At 41.6% G+C, this 18,936-nt stretch overlaps 1 protein-coding gene across 6 annotated transcripts in view; it reads left to right on the top strand.

The window, feature by feature from the left end:
• SNX25 (sorting nexin 25) overlaps positions 1-18,936 on the top strand; it is a 148,740-nt gene that overhangs the window by 106,210 nt on the left and 23,594 nt on the right. For all 6 annotated transcript variants that reach the window (XM_030564032.1, XM_030564031.1, XM_030564034.1 and 3 more), the window contains exons 11-14: positions 4,836-4,967; positions 10,028-10,168; positions 12,115-12,228; positions 16,654-16,818. In XM_030564032.1, the coding sequence (XP_030419892.1) occupies positions 4,836-4,967; positions 10,028-10,168; positions 12,115-12,228; positions 16,654-16,818 (552 nt within the window). The remainder of the gene's footprint in view (positions 1-4,835; positions 4,968-10,027; positions 10,169-12,114; positions 12,229-16,653; positions 16,819-18,936) is intronic.

Below are 18,936 nucleotides of genomic sequence, written 5' to 3'. Positions count from 1 at the left end.
AACATCTGCCTTCCTAGCAGCTATGGATGTATTGGACACAGCTGTCACATTCATGGCCTTGGCGGTCACCATAAGATGGGCCTTTTGGTTTCAAGCATCCAGGATTACTAAGGGGATGCAGTGCACCATAGAGGATCTGCCCTTCTAAGGGATGGACCTCTTCAGTAGCCAAACAAATGATGCACTCCACTCCCTTAACAATTCTAGGGCTATGCTGTGATCACTAGGGATGTACACCCCAGCCCCCTATGATAAACCACACTAATAATCAACCTCAAGAGCGTGAGAGAGCTTTCTCCTCTTCCCAGACTACTTAACCAGAGTACCCTTCACAAAACCGGGTATTCCAGGAGACAGCTGTCATTCTCCTCTTTTGTCATGTACCCAGCACCGTTCCAGAGGCAGCAAGTTTGGCAGGAATGTGGGATCCACACGGACACATGCTCGAAGAACAACAAATGGTTACCTACCCCATAGTAACTGGGTCTTTGAGATATGACCCACCCTGCTTTTTGGAGTTCTCAGCTATCATGGGCTTTGAATTGTGAGGGAGCTGTGAGAAGTCGCAGCCACTCTACTCTTTATACCCTTACATGAGAGTCCAGAGGGGCCCCGGGTGAATGTGATGAGGGTGTGGGAATAAAAGGCTGATGTGACTGGTTGGTGGGAGAGGGCAATTTGAGTGGCAGTGTGATTGGTGTATGCTTTTTGGGGGAGGAAATGTGATAAATTGGAAAATATCGCTATTCTTTCCCTCAACCTTCCAGACTCTTCTTGCAGATTCCCACCTCCCCTTGCTCTAGAGCAGTGGTTTTCAAATTCCAGGTTGTGACCTGGTACTGGGTCGCGGAATATAAGGCACTGGGTTGCGTTGGCTCTGGTCAGCACCGCTGACTGGGCCATTGAAAGCCCCATCGGTGGTACTGCCCAACTAAGGCAAGCTAGTCCCTACTTGTTCTGACACTGTATTGCGCCCTGGAAGTGGCTAGCAGCACGTCCAGCTCCTAGGTGATGGGGCCATGGGGCTCCATGCATGGTTCTCGGCCAGTGGGAGCTGGAGGGGTGTCTGCAGGTGAGAGCTACGTGGGACTGTTGCATGCCTTCGCCTAGTAGCCCGATGTGCTGCTGGCTGTTTCCAGGGCGCAGCATGGTCCATGGTGCCAGTACAGGCAGGAAGCCTGCCTTAGCATCCCCACTGCACCACTGACAGGGAGCCACCCGAAGTAACATTGTGCCCCAATCCCTTCCTCCAGCTCTTATCTCACCCCAAACCCAGAGCCCCTTCCTGCACCCCAAACTCCTCATCCCTGGCCGTGTCCCAGAGCCTGCACCCCCAGCCCAGAGCCCTGACTCCCTCTCACACCCCAACCCCTGTGGGCTCCAGCCCAGAGCCTCCTCCTACACCCTGTACCCCTCATTCCTGGCCCTACCCCACAGCCCTCACCCCTGCATCCCAACCCTCTGCCCCAGCGCTGAGCCCCCCCCCCCCACACACACCCCAAACCCCTCATCCTCAGCTCTGTTGGGTTGCAGGCATCAACAGTTTTCTTCAACTGGGTCGCCAGAAAAATTTTTGAAAACCACTGGTCTAGAGGGTCCCCTAAGGTTCCTCTCCTGCTGCTGGTCTTATCTTTAAAGTCAAGCCCTGTGCAAACTCAGACTCTCAGGTATCAGTAACTAGCTTGTCACTTGTCAAGCAGAGCAGCCAGCTGCTCTTTGATGTTGCTGAGTTGTAAGCAAGGGAATCTAGGATATTATCTGAGACCTAGTAGCATGGCAGAATGAAAGGATCTGGCAGGTAAAGGCAACTGCTAGGGCTGACTTAAAAATTAAAGTGGTAGGGAGGTAGGAAACCAGATGAGGAGCAGAACCCAGAGATTACAGCAGAGGTGATGGGCAGAAGGGGCAGAATGTTTTTCTTCTTAGGTTTGTCCTGGTTTTGAAAAAACTACTGGCATATTTAGACTAACTGAGACAGCGTCTGACTTTTGAAACTAGGACTATATATTTAGCAACATAAAGGGAATTATATGAGCATAAATGTGTCAGGATTGATAAATAGTATCAAATAGTGTCATAACACAAAGCCCATTTAAGTCAATGGGAGTTTTCCCATTGATTTCGTGAGCTTTATGCTCTGCCCACATGCTCAGGGTTTAACTGATCGCCATATTTGGGGTCAGGAAGGAATTTTCCTTCAGGGCAGATTGACACAGTCCCTGAGGGTTTTTCGCCTTCCTCTGCAGCATGGGGCATAGGTCACTTGCTGGAGGATTCTCTGCACCTTAAAGTCTTTAAACCATGATTTGAGGACTTCAGTAGCTCAGATATAGGTTAGGTCTTTGATACAGGAGTGGGTGGGTGAGATTCTGTGGCCTGCATTGTGCATGAGGTCAGACTAGATGATCATAATTGTCCTTTCTGACCTTAAAGTCTATGATTCTGTGAAAATACTATCTCTTTGTATTAATATGAAGTTTTAATTACCACGCAACAGAGCCGTCCAGCCCACTCAATCAAGAGTGTGGGGTTTTTTGGTCCCCTTCGCAGATGGCTGTTTCCACACAGTGTAAAGATGAAAGTTTAAAGGTGAACTGCAAACTTTAGACTGAAAGTGAAGTTTGTTTGCTGAATAACCTGATCACCAGGTTGTAGCAGGGCATTCAGCTAAAGTTTAAACTAAACTTAAAATGGTCCTTTAAATCCTCCATGATCTTTTCGGTGAACAGGGAGGATTTCAGAGAGAAGAAAAAAGGACTTCTAGTTAAAGACGCTCTCAACATGAATTAGGCTTCATATTTATACAAACATAGTTTTACAGAACAAAATATCACAAAAATGTTTCTTTTGAGTTAAATACCCACTCAAAAATTCCACTTGACACTTGTTTGTCTTTGGAATTATTCTTCCAGGTTGTTTGCCTCCCAAACATTGCAGTTTAGGGCTAGTTTGAGAATCAGAAAGTAAAACTCACCCGTCCTATTTTCGTTCACTAGACTGAAGAATGCAAAATGTAAACAAATAGTATAAGTGATTTAAAGGTAAATTTGCTTTTAACAATTCTTTGCATTTTAATAAAATGAGAAGATATTAGTGATGCAGGTAAGGAAATCTAGTTACTTTAGAAATACAGAAACATTTTCTGTTTATTTGCTTAAGTATCATCAAGAATATAGAATGATAAATTTTCATGCAAAATATTACACACTTTACAGTGCTATAGCATTGAGTGCAACAACAGATTTGTTTCTGTAACACTCTTTACTATATAACCCTAAGTATAAGAAAAACACAAGTGTAAATCATAATAAAAATGTGTGTATATAAACATAGGAACACATTCACTCACATGGTTAGCTACAAAATACTCAAAATTGTAATGCTATTTGAGAGAATAGTTATATACAATTTTATTCCTATTTTAACTCGTTGTTGATTTAAGTAGCATTACAGTTTAAGGTTATGCTTCTGATATCAGTGCTATCTGTATAACCAAACCATTATGACATATTATATTCATGTATGAATCATTACTTGTTATCTCAGCTTTAACTTGAGACTATGATTTATTTACGCATGCATGCATGCACGCACACACTTTTTTTTTTTTCCTAATGGCAATGAAGAATACGGAGAGAGATTCAGTATGCCTTTCTGCATTGTTCACATTTTGAAATATGTGTTTAATAAAATTGAATCAATAGTGGTATAGAGTCTTGGTATTTTGTTATGTAAGGTTAACAACTGTTTACCTGTAGTCGCACCATACCAATTTCTGTGGATCTATTCATCCTTTGTTGTTGTCTGTGTTTTTCCATGATTTCACTGTTACATTCTTAGTTCCCAGAATAAAGTCATTGCAAAGAGATCTGTATGCAGGTAGTCCTGGAAAATATAGTTGCTGTCCCAAGAAGGATGATAGCTGTTTGTAGAGGGAGTGGTATACCTGTAATTCTAAATGATCCTTCACCTTACAAGAGACCAAATATTTGATATATAGAGGCAGAATTGTTGTAGATGTATAAATGTGACCACCAAGTTACTTCTTCCCTGGAACAAGTTGGTCAAGGAGAACTTTAAATTAAGCTGATTTTGTGTGCTATTTCGTAGAAGTGAAAATATCAACTTGTTTTCTTAACTGTTTCTAATCACACATTTTTACATATGTTCCCAAATTTTCTTACAATCATCTTCTGTAACAGTAATTTGCAAATCATTTTGCCATTTATAAGATACAGATTTCTTTCTTTTAGAAGATGATCTCTTTGAGAGTTATGTCCAAGCAAGAAAGTCTTTTAAATGTATATTTTCCAATATAATTAATGCTATTTGGATTTTTTGGAGCCTATTAAATTATAACTCCTTGGAATGCTTAGTTACATAATTAAGACACAAGGAATGAAAACTATTCACTGGATGTTCAGTCATGTTAAGTATTTCCTAAAGAGAGAAACTTGTCAATTTAGAGTACCTACAATATTTATATAATCTTTAACTTGAAAGTGTTCCTTTAAAAATATTTCTGTACTGATTGCCCCCTGTAGCCTGGTGAATGGCGATATTCAGCATGTTTTTCTGTGCCTATTTCAGGTTTTTCTTTTAGCACTGCAAGTTGACTTTTAATTGATACAGTGTATTCTACTAATCTATATTAGACTGTGTAGATTGTACAGATTTGGGATTTTTTGTAATGAGTTGTCTCACGGGATTAGTCCTTTTTCTCTCCTCTCCCCTGCACTCTTTCCATCTCTTGAATATTATAACCAAAGAAAGTAGTGGCTATGTTATCATAGGCAGTTTTCTACCCGTTGTAATTCCTACATTTTCCTTGCCAGATTGTTTCCAAATTGAAGGATGAAATTTCTCTGATAGAGAGAGAACACAGTGACCTTCGGTTGCACATTGCAAGAACAGATTGGTGGTGTGAAAATCTTGGCATGTGGAAAGCCTTCATAAATACAGGCGAGGTATGTTTTTGCTGTGTTTCTATCCTCTGGTTCAGTTCAAATTCTCAGTGTATAAAGAAAGAAATGCTGACATTCATTTTGTTAGAGTTTATTTAAAACAACCTCATCAAGCTCACCCCTACCCCTCCCCCGCTATTCACAAACACGTCTCATCCTTCAGCTCTGTTATTCAGGTGCTATAGGAACATCTGTAAATATATCTGTAGGTTCAGGCATAGGCTAAAGTGGTATGGTGTCTAAGGAATACCGTTGTGCATCAACAATGAGCACATTAAGATCTGTGCCTTGTAATCTTATGATGCTGATTGACTGAAATACAGTGCTGTTGTTGGCATGCATGGTGTTGGGGTTCCCCTGAGACCTCTTCCACTCAGCTCCCCCAAGAACTCACTTGGAATCCAGTCTTGTCACTCAGTTTCCTTTATTTGGCATACAGCAAAGCTATGTTGAGTTGATCAGGCTCAACAGTAGGGCATGGGTATAGGGGGTGTACCACACATCCAAAGTTACACAGTAAACCTCTTCCTTCATACATATTTTCACATTACGTTGCATTTACTATATATTACGTCACACGTTTTGGGATTGACGTGGTCACTTTGTAAGAACCAATCCCTATACAGCATGCTCTGTCCATTCACCATCCATTTACAACTTACTCTTTACCTCATCTTATGTTCCAGGATTATCTTGTCCATTGTAAATGACTCCTTGTGTGTTTTCCCCTTATCTTGGCTAGTACAGACGTTCTTTTTCCAGCCTACTGATCCGTTTACTTATCCTAGCGCAAATACTGTTTTCAGCATGCTAATCAGTGTACCTCCCTACTCCTGTCTTCCAAGAAATGAGGCCTTTCCCATGTTTAATTACTTATATCACACCAGGCCTACATTCCTACACATAGAAGACCCAATATTTGCACTTGCTATATTTCATATTATGATCTTCTATACCAATTAAGTTTTAAGGGATTGTTAGAGATACTGGATGAGGAGTACAAAAGCCAACTTACAAGGTGAAACATTCAACAGGAGTTTCTGAAGTACTTTATGTCACTGGGTGAACCTTAGAGGAAAGTGTGATTCTTTGAGTAGCGTAGTGTCCCTATGGGTGCTCCACTGTAGGCATTTGTGACTCCACGTGTCCACTTGTTCGTGAGATGTTTGCAGATGTGGCTTATGTCTTGGTGCAGATTTGAGTGTTCCTTGAAATAAAAAAAATTAATTTCAAGTGAAACAAAATGTCTTGTATCCATAACGCTTCTTTTTTTGGCGAGACCAACAGAGATAATTCAGTTTTAGTTGAAACCAGATTTTCTTCTGAATTTTTTCAAACTTTCACTCAGCTCTAATCATTAGCTCGTTGTTCAGTGTCCTGCCGCTCAGGTGGGTTTTTACAGAGAATTGCTTGGGTTGGAAGGAACTTCTAGTGAGTCGTGCAAGTTCGTCCTTCAGCATAGTGGCAAAGCTAATTGTATTATTCCTAAATCATCCCTGATGGATGTCTAGCTCTTAATATCTCTAATTACGGGAATTCAACAGCCTTTTATTGTCTGCTTATTCCATTATGTAACTCTTATTAGTTCTAAAGTTTTCCCTGATACTTAATTTAATTTTTCCTTACTGCAGTTTAGAGCCATAACTTGCTTTGTGCAGTAATTGGTTCCTGTTGACTTCATAACACTTCTTTATATGTTTGTAGATATTATGCCTCTTTTAGGTCCTCTATGCAGTAGATTTGAAAATACCAGTTTTTTAAACTATTTCCTCATTTTCATTACTCTCCTCTGAACTCTTTGTAATGTTTACTAATGTGGTGCCTGAAATTGAAGCCCACACCGCAGCTGAGACGTACCTCTTTTGTAAGAAAGAGGCTGGGAGCACTCGTGCCCAAAGGCATGTGTAGAAGAGAGAAATTCTTGCTCTTTCTGGACTAGATGTTCAATGATAGACCATACAGCCTGCAATAATGATTTTTTCATTGTCCTGTGGCTGCCATATAACTGTCGTAGGAGAAGAATTAAGAGTCTGAAACCATCTAAATCTCTTAGGTACGGAGTGCTGAGTCAGTCCTCTTCTCCATAGCTAACTATGTGTAATGTGAAAAACTCTTATTTAAGCCAATGACTCTGGGTTGATGAAGGGATGAGTAGGGTATGTCATGAAAGGAGCTGTGGAGTTCAGCCTTATACCTAATTCTGAGAGTACCCTGCCATTCTCAGTGAATTCTCAATACTATGCCCGTCACTGTGGTATCTGAACACAGCCTTCAAGCTTCCAGGCCCCAATTTTAGGACAAAAATTCAAAATAATAATATAGCAAAAACCATGAAATGGTGCAGAATTTCATTTCATTATGTTTTTCTAGCTTGTTTTAGGATTCATTATTTCTGATGGGTTTTTTAAATTATAAAAAGGAAATTAACAAAGGAAATCATAAAAGTGAAAACACTACAGGTGAACGTAAATTTGCATTTAAAATAAGAAGTCTGGTATTCTAGTCATAGTTCACCTCTATCCATTTGTGGTTCCATTTCAATGGAGGGTTGATGTAAATTTTTAAATATATAGAGAGTCCAGTGAAATATTGTGCTGCCTAGTTGCTAGGTAACATGCTAGTCCAAAATAGCAAATGTACAAGTACTTCAAATGATCATAACTTCCGTTTGCTAAAAAGGGATAATGAAAGCTATCAAATATTTCATATGGGTGACTCGAGTGAACTTTAAACTTAGGTCTTCATTTAATAGTTGTTCTCCCTGTGCAGAACCATGTGAATAATAACTTGAAAATAGAATGAAGGCCAATTTTAGAAGACCTAGCTTTAAAATTTTCTCCCTGCTTTGAATATATTCTAAAAGGTCACCAAGAAGGAATAATTAAAGTAACAGGTAGAGATAATTTCCCCATGGATCACCACCTGCTGGTAATTTTATTCAGATGTGCCTACATCTCTGCAAGTGATTAGTCTTTTGAAAAATGTGTAATGCAGGAAAGTCACTAATAATGATCATTTACCATGAGCCCCTCCATATCTGATCTCCCAAACCTCATAAATCCATGTGAGAGAAAGGCTTTGAATGTGTCTTAAGGCACAAATCCAGGCTGTGCCAGACCAAGTAAGGAAAAGACTGTGTAGTTAGACTTTCACAGAAAACACCCTGCCACCAGTTTCTCCTCCTTTGTGTCACGGGAGTTTCAGATCAAACATCTCTGCTGATCTCAAATGTGGAAGCCTGGCATGGGAAAGAAAGGTAGTCCCTTGGGTAGCTATGTTTGAAACCATGTAGGGTTTTATAAATTAAAACTGGCACCTTGAATTTTATCTGGAAATTCATTGGGAGCCACTGAAATGCTCAGTTATTAGGGTTGTACACATTCGGCACTAGGCTGCGTTTCTTAATGGTCCTGTGTGCAGCCCAGGAAGAGCATATTACAACAATAAGTAAGTTTATAAGGAGACACATTTTAATGAAATGTCACTTACAGTGATGGTATACCGACTGTTAGAATTGCCTACCACTAGCATAAATAGACATGACCAGACTTTTACAACCCTCCCCATGGATGTTGTCGTCATTTGAATTTTATGGTTTATCCTGACTGTAATTGAATTAATTAGAAAGTACCTCCTTAGCGAGCAAAATTGCTTAAAAAGCCAAAACAAACCCATGCCAGCAAAATATATGAAGACCTCTTCCTTCAGAAAGATGGTCTCAGAGTTGTGTGCTATAATTCCTTTTCAGCCTGTTTTCCATAGGTAATCTAGTTAAGACAAACATTTTATGTTACTGATTTTTCTTTACAGACATAAAAAAAGGCAAAATATGTGCCTTGTATGGTACCATCCAGATCTTTAAACACAGGCGGTAATCTGTTTTAATCTGGTATTTCATCATATCTTCAGTACTGTACGTTGGAAATATAGATTTCATTAGGGGCTTATTTAGTAAGGAAAGGGCCTCATACTTGAGCTGTTTGTCTTATTTTGCTCTGTTAATCCATTTGCCAGTCTTCTAAAGAAAACTGTATTGCACTGGGGAGAAAAAGTGAAGTTTTGGTTGAGACCTGAGGTTAGGATCTTAAAGATCTGAGTTTGATCCTTGGCATTGCCACAGACCACCTCTGTATTCTTGAGAGAGGCTTTAAACCTCACTTTGCCTCAGTTTCCCCCATCTGATAACACATACTTCACATAGCTCTTCTAAGTTTTCATTCGTTGATAGTTTTAAAGGATGTGAGAGCCTGCAATGGGAGGCAGCTATACATGTGTGAAAAGTACTCTCAAATGCAAGTAATGAATGGAGAACAGAAATGGCAACCCGATAACCCCGGCTAGCACAGTCCTCATCTTAAGGATTGCTATGGCTTATGTATATGAATGTCTATATCTTGAGAGAAGACAAGGTTGAAAAGAGAGACCATGAAGAATATGAAACTAATCAAGAAAATTCCAAGCATATAAAGTACTGGTAAGCAATAGGAGAGGTCACTGTTTTTTAAAATGAAATTGAGCCTGAATGCAGAGACTCTGGTTATCGAAACAATGTGAGAGCAGGTTCCCCAGTTCCTCCCTTCCCTCTCTGCACAGAATGGTTTTTTAACAATTTTAGAGTGACAGGAGTGACCCATGGAGCAGCAATAAGGTGCTTAGGAAAGAAGGTAGAGCAAAAGTTAAAACCTGTACAGTAAAATATGGAAGGACGTATGCCTGTCACCAGAGAAGGAGAAAGGAGACCAATCTAACATGAAAAAAACTCTGAAAATTGTAAAAGCCGAGTGACCGTGTCCCAAGAAGAGATTTAAAATGGATTCTGTTGATGTAGGAGGTGTTGCAAGGCAATCAGTGAAGATGAATGTATTAACGGGGGAAGTTGCAGGACCCACAGTATCCTGGTCAAATTTACTCCAATAAGCCAAAGCTTGGTATGAAGCCTTTATGCTACAGCAGAAAGAATGAAACTGTGGCGAGGATCATGAATCTATATGAAAGTTAATTTTTATAACATTTTACTATCTATTTACTATCTCAGTAATATACATTCCCTCTCCACCCCCAAGGTTATAGAAGAAAATGGGGAACAAGTGCCCTGCTACTTTGTCATGGTGAGTTTACAAGAAGTTGATGGAGCTGAAACTAAGAACTGGAGAGTTCCCAGAAAGCTCAGTGAGTTTCAGAATCTACACCGAAAACTCAGTGAGGTAGGAATACTTTTTTGTGTGAGTGGGGTTTTTCATCTTTTAAAATACTGGACACACATTCAGGAAAAAAAATACATAAAAGAAAGTTACCATAGCCACCTCTAATCTATGTGGAAAATATAGAAAATAGCTTAAATATGAAACCTTTGTTTAGAAAGTATAAGAAACCGATTCTGTTGTAAGGAAAAACTGTATCAAAGTTGGATGGAAATGGGTTTATAAACCTCTGGTGTTGGACTCCAAAGTTGAGGTTATTAGCTTCTTGATTCACAAATACCTCTGGATGGCTAATTTACTGAAGCAACAGGACAAAGACATGGTGGAGATAGTGGTGCTTAAAAGGGACAATAGGAGACTGATCATTTTCAGAAATGGGGGTAGGCAAGAGTGCATACAGGCTGCCAATTTGGCAGGGGGGATTTGAGGGGATGGGGGAAGAAATATTAGTGGAAGGGGCCTGGAACCTTTCTAGGGTTCCGTCTGTGTGCTCCAGTAGTAAACTTGTGGAGGGAATCACTCTGCTGCAGTTTATTTCATCTGAAATGAAGAGTGGAAGGAAGAGGCTTAATTTGATGGTAAATTTGAATCCCATGTCACCCTTTTTTGCTTTAATTGCAGTCTTCCTTTCAACCTTTTATCTCCTTGTCAATTTAATTGGACTTCCATGACACACCTGCTGCTTCCCAGTGTCTCAGCTGGCCTTTGTGTCTTATGCTTTATGACTAATGGACACTGTTCGTGGCAGGATGGGTTTTCTGTCTCCGCCTCTTCTCCTTTTCTTCCTCTCTCTTTTTTATCTATTGTCCTGCTTCTTCTAACTCATTGTTTGCTACTCCTTCTTTATAACAGCCCCTCCTTATCACATATTGTTTCCTGGTCAATAATATAGCATGCCCTCTCTCTGTATTGTACACTGTCTGTCCAGCTTTCCTTTATATGTCTAGTTACATTAAATTGCACTTTTCATTTGCTTAAAACAGTGGTTTTCAACCTGTGGTCCATGGACCCTTTTGGGGGTCTGCAGACTATGTCTAAGAGGTCAGTGAAAGCTGACTATGAAAATAAAGTTTCAGCTCCCAGAAAAACCATTCTGTTTTTCTGATCAATAAAAAGTGTGTAAATACGCACAACTACAGGTCAAAACCCGGAAGTGTTGTCGTTACCATAGAAGCCCACAGTTTAGTGCCATTTCTCATGCTATGTCAAATGCCATGCCAGCCCATTAATTGAATTCTGTTCAGTCAGTTTTCAGTCTAAGACTTCTAAGGGAGGGGTCTGTGGACCGCAGATTGAATTTCCAAAGGGGCCTGCACATCCATTTGAAATTTTTTAGGGCTCTGCAAATGAAAAAAGGTTTGAAAACAGTTGTTCTAAAACATCTAAATATTTCAGAATCTGGTTATTCCTCATTACTGTGTTTTCAGACCAGCTGCTGTTTACAGTGTCTTGCCTTTTTGGACCCAGATTTCTTTCTAGTATCCAATTTTTGCACTTGTTGACAGATTGCAAAGAAGTGTGTACTTGGCCTTTTCTTGTTTAATAATGAATTGTGTTTGCTGAGCGGATCCAGTGTCCTAGTGGCTTCTGCTCTATATTGCCATATGAGCCCCTTATTGAGTTCCAGGCCTGGTCTCTCGCTCCCAAGGCAAGTGAGGGCTTGACAGCCCTTTGGGAAAGAAAATGCCTCATGTTATTCTGAAGCAGCTCTTTTAGCTGACATAGGATTGGTAGTGATGGGGCTCCAAAGGAAGAATTCCTGACCTATGTTACCTATGGGTGGGCAAGGGAAGGAGTTCCTGAGGACACTCAGAGGGGTGTGGAAGGGAGAGGAAAATTAGGGGATGTCATTCCATCTCCATTTATACCCATATCCCTTTCTGCCTTTTTGCTGCATATGTGTATTAAAAATGTGATGGAGTAATCTGTTTTGTCCTTTCTCTGCTCAGTGTTTTCCATCATTAAAGAAAGTTCAGTTGCCTTCTCTCAGTAAGCTGCCGTTCAAATCTGTAGATCAGAAATTCATGGAAAAGTCCAAGAACCAGTTAAATAGCTTCTTACAGGTAAGAAAACAAAGATTGAATGCTCTTAAACATTCTATTCATTGTAGAGTCTAGCAGCAAACTGGCTTCCCCTGTTCTGTGTTGCTGGGGTCTGGAATCCACAGTAGCTTGTCTGCATAAGTGTGTGACACATTTTCTCCCAATCTTCCGAAAAAAATCCTATCTCTGTGTCTTTAGTACTGTTCTTCAAGCACTGTTTAGAACAGTGGTCACCAACTGGTCTATCACGATCAACTGGTCCATCCTAGAGGATCTCCCAGTCGATCACGATCTCCAGCAGTGTAGTGTGGCTACCGCTAAGGCACACTCCCTACCCTGGCCCCACGCTGCTTCTGGTAGGGGCCAGCGCAGCCCTGGGGGCTGGGGTCACCCTCTGCGCAGTGCTTCTGCCTGCAAGCACTGCTCCCACAGTCCCATTGATTGGGAGAGCTGTGGGGACGATGCTTGCAGAGAGGAGCTGTGTGTAGAGCCACGTTCACCCTGCCCCTCCCCAGGGGCATGTTGGCCCCTTCTGGGAGCGGTGTGGGGCTGGGTTATGCAGGGAGCCTGCCTTAGCTACATGGCACCCACCGGAGGTAAGTGCTGCCCGGCGGGAGGCCGCACCCCAGCCCTGAGCCCCCTCCCAGAGCCTGCACCTCAAACTCCCTTCTGCACCCCAAGCCCCAGCCCTGACCCCCCTCCCAGAGCCAGCACCCTATACTCCCTCCGTACCCCAGCCCTGATCCCCCTCCCAGAGCCAGCATCCCATACTTCCTCCTGCACCCCAACCCCCTGCCCCAGCCTAGAGTCCCCTCCTACACCCAAACTCTCTCCCAGAGCTTGCACTTCTCACCCCCCGCCCTGCACCCCACCCTCCTTCCCCAAGCTCAGCTCAAAGCCCCCTCCCACACTGCAGACCTCTCGGCCCCAGTCCAGAGCCTGCATCCTATGCCAAACCACAACCTCCTACTCCAGCCCTGTGAAAGTGAGTGAGGGTGGGGGAGAGCGAATGACAGAGTGCAAGGGGAATGAAGTGAGTGGGTCGGGATGTTGGGGAAGAGGCAGGGCCTCGGGGAAGGGGCGGGGTAGATCCTGGGTTGCCCTTAGATCCAGAAAGTGATCTTGGTCGTAAAAAGGTTGGAGACCACTGGTTTAGAAGGTCGTGCTGCAGTCACTGCTCCTCCTGCCACAGGCACCAGCTTTCCAAAGTTCCAGTGGGTGCTGAGCACCATTTTTTCCCCATGGGTGCTCCAGCCACAGAGCACCCACGGAGTCAGCACCTATGCCTCCTACTCTGGGAGGACCAGGGAGAACTCTCACCACTCATTCTTCTGTGAATTTCTGAAAGTTTGTACTTCAGACACTCATTATGTTCTCTTCTCTTGGAGAGATTTCACCGGGTAGTTGTGGGCAATCTCCCCTTCCCGAAAAGCTCTCAAGTGTGCAGTGCCACAAGGAGTCATTCTGTTACCTCTCCTGTTCAGTGTGTGTATAGGACTGTTAGGAGAGCTAATAAGGGTGCATGGGGTTCAGTGTTTTCACTTTGCCGATGACATCCAGCTGTTTGCCTCTTTCTCTTCTGATGTAGTTCAGCACCTCAGCCAGTGTCTAGTTGAGAGTAGGGCATGGCTGAGAGCAAGCTGGCTGATGCTGAACCCAGCTAATGTGGAGCTGATGATGGTGGGTTGGGGGAAGCAGCTGGAGGAGATGGCAGAGGTAATATCAGCCCCTTTGGTTGAGAGAGTATGTCTGACATTGGTTAATAGTGCTCATATCTTATGGGTGATGTTAGATGCCAAGATGCTGTTTGAAGATCATAGTACAGTGGTGGCCCAGTCAGCTTTTTGCCATCTATATCTGGCTGGGAGGTTCCAGCCTCTTTTTTCTGATGTGGACCTTGCCACTTGTGTCCATGCTTGTGTCACCTCAAGATTAGATTATTGTAATATGGTCTACATGGACTACACCTACAGCCATTCAGAGGCTGAAGCTGGTGCAGAATGTATGGCTTGCTTAGTGAGCAGGACATCTCACTGAGAGCACGTGACCCCAGTGCTTTGGGATTTGCCTGGCTGCCTATTGGTCTCCAGGTAGAACTTAAGGCATTGGTCGTGACCTGTAGACTATCAAGCCCTAAATGGCCTGGGACTGGCCTAGCTTAGGGTCCACTTCTCCCTGTGTCCTTCTGCCACAGCTGTGGTTAGCAGGGCATTTGGGGTGGTTCTCTTTGTTGTAAAAGGTGGGAATTGCTGGCAGGACTTTGGAACTTGCTCCCTCATTTGGTTTTATAGAGCTTGAATATGGTGACCTTCCAGGTATGCCGTAAAAGACACCTGTTGAATAGGGTCTCAGAAGGAGGTTGAAGGTGTGCTTCCAAGATGGTGAAGGGAACAGGTGGTTGGCTGGCCAAATTGCTGTGGAATCGATTTCAGTGCTGCTGAGGTTTAATTTGATAGTATGTATTGTATGATTAATTATATTAGATTGCCTAGAGCCTTGGCTAGGCATCATTATTATTTTAAATCTAAATAAATGAATAGAAGGTATGGTTTAGATAGGACAGCCTTTGAAGTGGTTGTATTTTGCCCCCAAAGGTGAAATTGTATTTTGCTTCATGTAGCACCAAACAGAAGACGTTATACAATTTAAAGATACAGCGATAGGGTTTTCAGGGCCACCTTGGTTTAACATTGCTGTTTGTTTAAAGCAGACTGTTTAACAATTAAGAAAAACTTTTGTAGATTCTGAAGTTCAGAGACTAATAGGCCACTGCTGAGTCAGGAAAAATTAAACTAGCATATTCATTTATATGAAAAGTAAATTGTTTGATTTTAGAGTAATCTTTTTCCTAGACAGCCTTTGTTTGTATTCCAGGTACTATAATACAACCAAAAGTTGCTGTAAAACAGCAAGGTATGTTTTTCCTCAGGAAGTGAAATAATGTTCTTTTTCAAAAGTAGAAGGTTGCTAAAGTGGAGCTGAGCACCATTAATATTTCATGTACTTTTTTTTTAAATGGGAGATAGGATTTCAAACTCTGAATGTTTGCCATTTCATTGCTGTGCTTTTCAAAGGTATCATAAAGAAGTAGCAGAAATGTATTGAAATATGAAACCCAATTAGCATTTAGATATGTAATAATCTATTTTTTGGGTACTGTACTATCCTTAAATAAACACGTTGGATTTTAAGCATCAAATTTTAAGACTTTCTTTTTCCCCTTCTGTGTCCCCTTGTCCCTTTCTGTTTCCTGCTGTTCTAGATTCCCTTCACTCCCAGCTGCTAATGGTCAGAGAAACCCCCTTTATTTGGTGCTGCTTCTCTGGTGCTCAGTACCCAATCCTGTTTATCTGCATCTTCTTTCTGCTCCAGATTCCCTCGTTCCACACCCACAGACCAGGCAAAGCAGCTAGTTCTGTGCTGGTTTCCATGCAGATGAAGTAAATTAGGTAGAGAAAGTATAGTTTGAGGCAATCAAACTGTATTTTCCAGTGAAAAATAAAAATGGCACTTGGGCATGACTACAGGGGAGAGTTTAGTGGATGGGCAATTATAGCAGTGCCTAGTTGGGAAAGAATTACTGGCAACAATCTGTGACAATCAAAAGCACATGCAAAGCCTTAACAGAAGGGAAAGCTATTATTAGAATTTTACTGGAACTATGGGCATTGTACGAAAAGTGACTATATAAAAACAGTTCCTCCTTACTCAACAAATGTTCACTGTGTATTTCCTCTGTGTGTCATATTTGTGTATTTTACTGTCTAAAACGTATTACTTTTTACTACCAAATAACTGCAGAGCCAAGATAACCTGGATTCTGTTCTGGGTTATTCATCATTTTACCAGCATTGTTATCAATGAACCTAATACTCCTCTCACTTATACTGGCCTAAATCAGGAGTAAATCCATTGTAACCATTAGTATATTACCAGTGTGAGAGCTGAGTCAGTCCTTGTGTTTAAGTCTTTATTGGGGGTAGAGGGTATACAAGCCAAAAAGTATGCATCTTGAGTTTAGATCCCATGTTGAGCTTGTGGCATTGGCATTTAGAAAAGCCATCTCTCTAGTGGTAAGTCAGTTTGATCTCAGAATGATTGTGAGACCATGAGCTTGGAACTCCACAATGCCATTTTTATAGTAGTTTTAATTTTCCACGTTTAAATACATAAAATTTTAAAACAAATTCTCTACAAACTAATTTGCATGGCATAAGGACATCTCGTTAAAATGCTTAAAAATGCTATTTATTTAGAAAATGTTATTAAAATTCAAGTCTCTCTAAGATGTGGTGCACACTCCCCTTATTCACTAATGTTAGTCTCACTATGCACCTGATTAGTGTATTAACCAGCTGTACTGAAGAGTCTATTGCACTTCATTGCTTAAACAATTCATATGGAATTGATATGTTGTGAATTTTCTTCATTCTGTTTTCTCCACAGAAGCTGCTTTCTGATGAAAGACTGTGTCAGAGTGAAGTACTTTATGCCTTTTTGAGCCCATCTCCTGAGCACCTCAAAGTTATTGATGTGCAAGGAAAGAAATCTGCTTTTTCACTGTCATCATTTCTGGAAAGACTTCCTGGTGATTTCTTTCCTCATCAAGAGGTGAGTGGTAGAAAAGTAATTTTCTTAGATCTAAATATTTGTCCAATATAAGCTGCTAATACAACACATTTGAATGGTAGTTAATACTGGAGGTGTTTGCAAAGATGCTTTTCAGTTTACTGTAAGCAAACCAGTGGTGAGATATTAAAGCTCTCTACTAAATTTAATGCAGTTTGCTAATAAAACATGTTTTACCTCTGTGGAAAATATATAATATAGACAATGGTAAAGACTGCATATTCCAAGTTAATGAAATGCGAACAGCCTGGGACACTCTTTGCTAGCAAAATATCTGACCTTTCAGATGCTTAAATATGAAGCCTTTGTAGAGCTGTCCAGGGGTATCTCTGCTGTCTTGTGATCGTGAAGCCCAGAGTGGGGTGTGGAGGGATATCTCTCTCATACAAAGCCTTTTCTTTTGTTCTGCTTCTCCACATCCTCCATGTAATTTTCTATATGTACCTTTCATCAGCGTGGTTTTCTTCTATGTAGTATTAAAATTAGACAACCAGAAATAAAGGATCCAAATTCATTGGCCCTGATCCTCCTCACCATATGTCCCTCTTTCATACCATTCACGTAGTTTTTATATGTAACAGAAAAAAGCTTTAGTTGGCTAGGGCAAAAGTTAAATATTTTTCTCTTACACCATCTTTAAATTTATTTTTGCTTCTTTCAATTTATAAAATGTGCTTATACGCTCTTCAGAATGGGGACTGTTTTCTCCTATGTGGCTGTACTGTAATATGCATCATACAGAATAATCTAAGCACTTAGACCCTCACAAAATGCCGCTGTTAGTAAGCATCAACATCAAACAACAACAAATAATCTCTTCCTCCTCCCTTACACTGCTAGGTCAACTTGTCAGAAAAAAAGCCTGGGGAAACAGGCTTCACATTGTCCCCTGAAACTGTCAGATCCACAGACTGAAACCACGGGGGGGAGGAAATTCCAGAGCTGAGTGCTCCTCTTCTAAGAATGTCCTTTCCCCTCTCTTCCAGACATCTAATGCCTGTTGGTTCCTGACTTGGCAGTAACCCTCACTGTTCCAATGTACTCACTTCAAAGGCTGGTAGATTGGTTTGGTGGCAGAGCTGACAGACCTGCTTCTCTTATTTCCCCCAGTTGGCTCCGCCTCTGCTCCCTGATACATGGGCATGTGCAGGTAGCCCTTTGCTGGCTCTGCAGTATGTGAGGGGTACTGATCACTACCGTTATCCTGCGCAGGCTCCTCCAATCCTGCCCCCAAGCAACCAAACTGCATTAGGTCCACTGCGTGGCTGTGGAAGAAGAGCTTGGATTGTGCCTGTGCATGCACTCACCAGGGCAGCTCCATGGATTCCAGTACCACAGTTTCTCTGTGCCTCAGAACAGAGCCAGAGCACTCCCTAACTCAGAATAAATACTCTGTGGGGCTGAAAAGATCAGTTCATTACCTCTAACAGTGAATGCAGTTTGGTATGAATCTCTGAGGCAATGGTCACTGCATAGCTAAATAGTGCCTCCGAAGTCTTTGATCTTCCTGAGACCCTTCCAAATCACCACCTTCCAAAAGGTGCAAAGTGTTGTTCAAGTCAGGTGGGTTCTCATACAGTAAGTTTATATACACACACACACGAAATGGAAGGATAAAGAGATTTAAGCAACATGGGAGAAGGAAGGCAGGAACATAATGGAATGAGAGAGGAAGAGGAATGGGGTGGAAAAATAACAGAGACTGAAAAAAATGGAGGAAAAGACAAAGCAAAAGATACACCAAGACAGAATCATAGAAATGGAGGGCTGGAAGAGTCCTTGATAAATCATCAAGTCCAAATTCCTGTACTGAGACAGGACCAAATAAACCTGACAGGTGTTTCTCCAACATTTTCTTAAAAACTTAAAAAGATGGGGATTCTGGAATAGGCTTCCAAAGGAGGAATCCTTGTAGAACTTCAGAACCCTTATCTTTACAGTGTTTTTCCTAATAGCTAACCTAAATCATTAGTCATTAATGAAAATATTGAATAGTACTGAACCTTGGACTGACTCTTTCAGGACCCCAGTAGATGTGTCCTCCCAGTTTGACAGCAAACCACTGATTACTACCCTTTGAGTATGGTCTTTCAGTCAGTT

Source organism: Gopherus evgoodei, chromosome 5 (genome assembly GCF_007399415.2).
Source record: "Gopherus evgoodei ecotype Sinaloan lineage chromosome 5, rGopEvg1_v1.p, whole genome shotgun sequence".
NCBI classification, from domain to species: Eukaryota; Metazoa; Chordata; order Testudines; family Testudinidae; genus Gopherus; species Gopherus evgoodei.
This window is presented reverse-complemented; position numbering and strand designations above follow the sequence as displayed.